The sequence below is a fragment of the Alligator sinensis genome, unplaced genomic scaffold (genome assembly GCF_000455745.1).
Source record: "Alligator sinensis unplaced genomic scaffold, ASM45574v1 scaffold821_1, whole genome shotgun sequence".
NCBI classification, from domain to species: domain Eukaryota; kingdom Metazoa; phylum Chordata; order Crocodylia; family Alligatoridae; genus Alligator; species Alligator sinensis.
In genome coordinates this window covers 171,344-178,869 of record NW_005843270.1, presented here as the reverse complement: position 1 = coordinate 178,869, position 7,526 = coordinate 171,344, and the positions used below count along the sequence as shown (strand labels likewise).

General features: G+C 59.0%; 1 protein-coding gene across 1 annotated transcript in view; it reads right to left on the bottom strand.

Moving 5' to 3' along the window:
- Nucleotides 1-7,526, bottom strand: part of CFAP65 (cilia and flagella associated protein 65) — a 37,366-nt gene that overhangs the window by 6,786 nt on the left and 23,054 nt on the right. Inside the window, exons 17-21 of the mRNA XM_025194629.1 lie at nucleotides 7,225-7,401; nucleotides 6,588-6,639; nucleotides 5,665-5,775; nucleotides 3,628-3,819; nucleotides 803-961 (exon numbers count right to left, since the gene is read on the bottom strand). Of these exons, the coding sequence (XP_025050414.1) occupies nucleotides 803-961; nucleotides 3,628-3,819; nucleotides 5,665-5,775; nucleotides 6,588-6,639; nucleotides 7,225-7,401 (691 nt within the window). The remainder of the gene's footprint in view (nucleotides 1-802; nucleotides 962-3,627; nucleotides 3,820-5,664; nucleotides 5,776-6,587; nucleotides 6,640-7,224; nucleotides 7,402-7,526) is intronic.

Below are 7,526 nucleotides of genomic sequence, written 5' to 3'. Positions count from 1 at the left end.
TGTCAAGGACACTAGAGGCCTTGGAGGGAATAAGCAGACTTTGATGAGCAGATGGCTTCCCCTGCCTGCAGCCTGGTTCATCCTGCTCCAGGCACCAGTGCCATTTGCTGTGCTGGGATGGCTTAGTCATTGCTGAGTGCACCGAACCCTCTGGCAGTGGCAGCGAACTGCCAGCCCTCACCTCCCAAGCAGGGCTGGGGGCTCTCTGTGTCTCTGAGCAATGGGCCATGTTGCTGTGCACGGGGCTGGGGGTAGTGTGAGGAATGGGTCACACAAAGCTGCATTGGAAGGGGGATGTGGGGGGCAGGTTTGGATGTGGCCAGGCTGGAGGGGACCCCAGAGGGCCTGGCCAGCCTGGGCAAGACCAAGGTCAGCAGGCAAATCTTGGAAGAACCAAGCAGCTGGCAGGGGATTCCTGCTCCTGCCTGCATGAATCATAGTTAAGTTGTGCTGGAAGGGACCTTGAGGTCACCTAGTCTTCTGGATGCCTGTGTGCAGATGGGGCGGGGCCTGCTGTGCTGCCCCAGGTACGGATACCCCGACCGTGACTGGGAGGGAAGTGCAGCTTCCCTCTAATCAAGCAATGGCTGGGGAAAGAGGCGGCTAAGGGAGATGCTGGCATGAAGCTCAGTTACGAGGGGCCCAGGCAGAAATCCAGCCAACTTCAGGGAGGCAAAGGGCCCTGTCCCCAAGTGAGTCCACTACAAAGGGGCTGAGCGCCAATCCCCTCCATAGGGCCGGGCCCACTGCCTCCCACCCGTGCTGGGGCCCTGGAGCTGGTCCTGCTGCCCCTGGCATTCACCTGCCCAGGCAGGGTGAGCTTGGAGAAGCCTGGGGTCACCGAGGGAGACGACACGGTGTCGAACCGGGCAGTGTCACCCATGATATGCGGGTCGTAGCCGATGCCCTGGAAGGTGACCAGTGCTGACTCCCCACCGGCCACGTGGATGGAGACATCGACCTGCACGGGAGAGACAAGAAGGGTAGATCCAGGGCATGACCCAAGGGGCTCAGGGCTGGAGCTACCTCTGCGGGAACGAGCCGTCTGCTCTGCTGGGCCCTGAGTCTCAGGGTGTCAAGTGTCCACAGACCCCGGCTGAGACGCATGCACCACGGGTCTGTCACGCTGCTCAGGCCCAAGGGCTCTGGCACTGACTCTCCCTCCCTCTCCTCCTGTCCTTGTCATAGGCATGTGCACGGGTGTGACAGGAGGGAAGGCCAGAGGTTTGGATTCAAGGTGCCATTCTGATGGTCACAGAAGGGTGTGACCTGGCTTGGCATTGACCTAGAGACCTGCCCCAAAGGGTGAGGGATGACCCATGGCCCTGGGTTCTCCCAGGCCCTGGCTCTGGCCCCTTTGCCGACCATGCCAGGAAGCAGGACAGTTGAACCCATTGCTGCGGGAGCTACGTGATGCAGGCACACCTCTGCGGGCAGCCAGAAGGAGAGTCCTGTCTGCTGTGGAATCAGAACAAATATATGCCTTAAACTTTGATTATTTTAGTTATAAGATGACATAACTGCTTTGTGGAGAATTGCTGGCTCTGTATAGTAGAACAGATAAGAGAAAGTGTTTGTTCTTTGTAACTCCTCTGCAACTGCTTTGCTCACCGCGGCCTTGAAGATAGCAAAAAAGTATGTACAAATCTGATTTCCAGGTGCAAGAAGGAGGTTTATGAACTAACCTCACCTCCCCCATTAGTTCCCATCCTGATTACAGCAAAGAAATAATGAAGTAATATTATAGCCGCTTTTCATGCTAATTTCACTATATGATCACGTGAGTTGTAAGCAACTGTTAAAAAGTATATAAGCCTCCTGATTTTGCTCTTGGGGGGGGACCCCTTCCAAGTGCTTGGGAAATCCATGTCACTTTGGAATCCCCCCCTACAGCAGTAGTTTCTTTTGAATAAAAGCTTCTGCTGACCTGGCCCAAAAGTATGCTGCGTGTGTTTCCACGACACTGCCAATACCACCCAGGACCCAGCCGTGGGGACTCATCTCCTGAGCTGCCCACTCTGCTCTCCAGAAAGGTTGGGCATGGGCATTAAACACAGCTAAGCCTTCCAGCTGAAAGGCACAGGCCAATGATCATGCCCCATAAGGCGACCCCAGGAAAGAACAATGCTCGCAGGTTGTGACTCAGTTTCCCTGACAGTTCTCTGGGAGAAATGGATGGGAATACAGGTATTTGAACCTGAACTGTATCATACTCCTCCACACCAAGGCAGAGAGGTGGGAGTCTGGAATGTGCCTCAGCCATGAGGACAGAGACCTCACCTCCCCAGCGGGGATGTCTGTGTATTCTCTGCTGGATGTAGCTGCTCTAGGACATGTTGCCCAGCTGCTAATATCCCAATAAACTAGGGTCTAGTCTGGAGGAACTTGCTTGGGATTCTTTTGTACAATAAAAGCCTCCAGAGTCATCCTGGTGTAACACCAAATTACACAGCATGCTGGGAAGGAGCAGCAGCAATTCTAGCAGGTGACCCCGGGGGAGACACAATGAAGAAGTGATTTGGAATAAATCTGGAATTTAAAAGCAAGGATGAGTGGACGCAGGTGAGGTCTGTGCTGCGCAGAGCTCTGTGGGGAAGGTGCAGACCAAGAAGCAGAGAGGAAGAAACACAGAAGCGTAACAGCGACTGCAACACAGGAGCTGTCAGAGCCTGGAGGGGCCAGAGGACCAGACACAGGATGTGGGGTTAGGGGGTGCTGGGGGTGGAAAGTCAGCCTATGTCTCTATGGCTAGCTGAGGGGATTGGAGCTCCCTTTTAAATGGGAGGCTTGTTATTTGCCAAGTTGGATTTGTTAATAAATTAAATACAAAGAAGAGATGGGAGAGCGGGATCTGGCGGACACCTCCAGAATGGAGCTGGGCAGGGGAGGAAGCTCATGGCGTCTCGAGAGAGAGGAAAATGTGGAGAAGCCAAGACCTGGGGCAGGACCCTTCCTCCAGGGCGGGAGGGGAGCTTGCAGTGTAGAAGGGTGGAAGCTCCCATTCACCTGCCCCCATCGCAGCCTACACCAGCTTGCTCTGGGCTCTCTGACTTCAGACCCCCGCCTGTGGGACGACTCCTCCCCTGGGATTTTGAGGTGGGGGCAACAGCTTTTATTGGACCATGTTGGACAAGTTCTTGAATGCAGGTGGTTCTTCCATGGGTCTTACCCTGTCTGCACATCAGGGTGGGGGGAACTCAATGAAAGATGGCTGGCTAACGAGGTCCAGCCTGCTGTGACCAGGAAGAGGGTCTGACTCAGCCTGGCTGAGGGTTACAAAGACCTGGTTGAGGAAGTGGAAGCATCGACAGCGTCCGGTAGCGGGCAGAGATGAGGGCCCTTGTACAGCAAATCAGAAAGTGCGCCAATGGGCTGGCTGATGGCTTTCAGGAAGGAACTGCTTGGGCAGCCAGCTGGCCAGGCTCTCCTTTCCCCAGCATAGGTTGCAACTAACCTGTTATCTGAGAAGACTAGCTGAGTTGGGGAAATGAGTCCTGACTGCCTGGTGAGTCAGTCCTGTGATTTACAAGGTAACTAGGGAGGCTGGTGGGGTCCTGCTCAGTTATGCTGGCAGCGCCAAGGGCGGCCCCATGGCCCATCACTCAGCTGTGTGCTGGGGAACCCTACCGAGTACGTTCTGGCCTCCAGCGGGGAGAAGACCCACTCAATGTGCCCCATCGTGCCGGGGCCGATCTGCCCCTTGGGATTCAGGCAGATGAACACGGGATGCTGGAAGTTCTCCTCGCAGATCCTTTGCATAGGCTCAGGTGGGATCTCGTAGCACACGGGCATGGAGCCCCCGTTGTAGAGCTCATAAACCTGAAGGTGACATGCAAAGGGTGCCTGTCACGGCCCTGGGGAGAGGCCGGTTCAGCCCCGTGGGATCCAATGGAGCAAAAGGTGAGGTGGGGGAGAGAGGTGGCCACGCTGGTGTCGTGGTGGCCAAGGTTGTAGTGGGTGACAGCACGGTACAGTGTGTTGTCACCTGGCCATTGAGCTTTCCCAGTGGGGCCCATAAACCCCAGGCTGGTCTACACTAGGCCGCTGGGGCAACTTCATCCAAAAGGACTAAAGGGGCAACTCTAGACAGCACCAAGCAGCTACGTTCTGAGCCCAAGGAGTCCGAGTTCAATGCAGCCTAACCCACCTCCAGAATCACAGTCCTGGAGCCGTGGGGCTGGCAGGGACCTCCAGAGGTCACATCCAGTCCCAGCCCTGCCTGAGGCAGGATCAGCCCTGTCCAAACCAGGCCAGACAAACCATCATCTAAATTCTGGCACAGCAGACATCACACCCGACCCTGCCCCAGGGAAAGCAGGGGGAACGGAGCCGCCAAGCTCCTGCTTCTATGAAATGTTGTCAATAGATGGCCCAGAGACCCCAGGCAGAGGCCATGCCCCTGCCACAGTGAAAGGCAAAACCCCTCATCCCCAGAACAATCTCACCGGGGTTGAGGGGGAAAGTCCTTCCTGATCTCAAATATGGGGTTGGTCTGACCCTAAGTGGAGGGACAAGACCCCCTAGCCAAGACCCCCAGCTTTGGTCCCAGCAAGGAGGATTGGCGCAGCTCAGCCTGGGGTGCAGCCAACCCCCAAGGCTAGACAAGAGGTTTGTCTGGGGTGGTTTGCACAGAGATGATGCTGCCTCAGGCAGGGAGGGGACTAGATGTGATCTCTGGAGGTCCCCGCCAGCCCCACGGCTCTAGGATTCAATGATTCCTGTCCAACCCCCCCGGACAAACCCCGTGAGCGACCTTGGAGCTGCACAACAGTTTCCCTGACACAACCCCCAGCATCTCCTCCACCTCGGCCCCCGGGAAAGCAGGGGGGCCATGGCCATCAACGTCCTGCTGCTGCCAGGGGGGTTGGTGGGCACTGGAAAGAGCCCAGGCCCAGGCTGTGCCCCCACTGCAGAGGGAGGGGAAACCCCCCAGGCCAGGCTGAGCAGGGGGCAAATCCCTGCCTGCCAGACAGCGTGAGTGGCAGGGCAAGAGCCTGCAGCCAGGGCAGGACCCTGTGGGGCTGAGTCCCAGCAGGAGCACTGACACAGCCCAGGCGCAGCCCCAGCCTGGGCTGCAGCCGACACCCAGCGCCTCTGGAGGGGCTTCAACCCCCAGATCCTGCTGGGGGGGGCAATCAGCACCTCCCCAGCCTGGGACACTCCCATGCAGAGCACAGGCATCACTGTGCCTCGACCCTCCCACCCAGCGCCTGTCCAGCCTCTCCTGGGACCCTCCCATGCTGGCTCACCTACGACTCTGTGGCTCTATGACATAAGGCTGAACATCAAGAACTGCAGTCTGAAGGAGCGAGTCACACAGGGATTTAATGGGGCTTCGTTAATCCACTTGGAAGACCTAATTAGGAATCATTTTCCCAAGGATCCCAGGTAGATGATCCTGCATGCATGGCCAGCAGGACCGTGGGGCAGAGCCAACAAGGGGAGCCAGTGCTGTAGGGAACAGGCAACCCGGTCCGGCAGGATTCATGCAGAGTCAGAGCCCGGCAAAACCTGGCCAGAGCAGGAAGGGGCCACACAGCCCCCCACCATGCCAACACGCCCTGCCCCGGGGCCTGCCCTGCTGCCCTCATGGGGCCATTGCCAGACAGCCATGGAGCCCTTCCCTCACCCTCCCTGGCCAGCAGCGTGGGTTCCCCTGCTGACCTGCTTGGGGGGGCTGGGGCTGCCAATGGCGACGGGGGTGAAGACATGCCTGGTGGTGGTGATGTGGAGATAGGGCTGCCCACACTGCACCGTCATGCCAACGAAGTTCAGCTGCAGCAAAGGCAGGGGAGAGGGAACCGTCAGCTTCCAGTGGAGGAGCGCCTGGACTAACACGCGTGCAGCCCCCAAAGCGCATCCGAGACCCCCCAGCAGGCTGGGGCCGAGAGGGAACCCAAAGGAAACCCAAGCCTTGGCTTGACCTCCATCTGTCAGCAGCCTCTCTGCAGGCCCAAGAGCACCAGGCCAAGGGCTTTGTTGGGGAGCACAGCTACGCCCCTGCTTGCAGCTCAAGATGGACTGGCAGCTGCCGCAGCCATGGAAGGAAAGGAGAAGGGAGCTGGGAGCACAGGGGGCAGGAGGGGTGAGGCCGGGGTGGGGATCCAGGGCAGCAGGCGCTTGTAGGGGGTGCCTGCTCCAGGGACGGAGAGGGGCACGGGCAGAGGGTAGATGGCGCGGGTCCCTGCCCCAGTGGGTGACAGCAGAGGTGGCCAGGGACGAGGTTCGCAGAAGAAGGGACAAGTGCAAGGCAGATCTAGGACCCCAGGGGGGCAGTTCTGGGCTGGAACTAGAAAGGAGCGGGCCAGTGGGTCATCACTGGAGGCTGCCGGGCACTAGCACGTAGCCCAACACAGGACAGACCCATGGAGCCCCTTCTCCACCTAGGACAGGGAAAGCATTGCCTTAACAGCCACAGGGGTGCCCCTCATGTGGGTCAAGCCCTTCATTACAGCTCCCTGTGCCGGAGCACATGGCAAGGGCAGTACCACGTGGCTGCTGTGGAAAGCACCTGCTTGGGACTTGGCTCACTGCCCTGCCCGCGCTGGCCTAGGGGCTCACTGCCCTGCCCGCGCTGGCTGCCTTACCAGAACCTCACGCCCCAGGACCGGGAGGCAATCAGTGCCGAGGAAGTCATGCCTGGGAAGGCCGGGAAACCAGTGGGGTCAGAGAGTGAGCAGGGAGCACTAGAAACCCACACGCGGCAGACAGCCACTGCCTTGCTACGGAGTGGCTGCTGCATGAGGACCCGGAAGTGGGGACAGGGGTGCTGGTGTTTAGAGAGGCATGGTGCTGAGCCAGAAACCCCAATGCACCAGCCCAGCCCTCACCAGTCTGCCTGCGTGAAAGCAGCAGAGATGCAGCCTCTGGGGACCGGGCACTGGAGGACAGAGCGTGTTCACAACCGACGTGGGGCGGGGAATCCCCATGGCACAGGACGGCCATGACTGCTCCACGTTCAAAGCAGAGGTGGAAGCACAGAGCTGGAGGGCATCGGCTCCCCCACTGCCCCCGGCTGGCTGGGGCAGGCCACGTTCTCAGAGTACGCTCCTGCAAGCCTCAGTTTACTCCCACCAGGACCAGCTCCCTGGGGGCCTGGCCTGGGACTTGCTCCGAGAGCGTCTATACAGTCACGGCTGGGTATGCACTGTCCTAGATGAGTAGCCCCTGCCTGAGAATCAGGGCCCTGCTGCCCTGGGGCAGGGGTTAGGGAGGTACCGTCACCTGTGCGTGAGCTGCACGGGCTTCTCCTGCCCGGGAAGGAGATGACCTGCCCGCGGGGACACGTCAAAGAGCTGGTTGTCCTGCACCCTCATGTGGTGCAGCTCGCAGGGGCCCAACTCCACATCTTCTGCCCAGTGCTCCATGTCGATCTTCTGGTCCGCGGGGAACAGGAAGGCCCTAGAGGAGCCGGTGAGGCCAGTCAGCTGCAGCAGGGTCCAGAGCCTCCCTGAGGCAAACATACTGGGGCTGACCCACAGCCCAGCTGCGGGGGCCACTGGGACCCTTAGGCATTACTGCGTGGA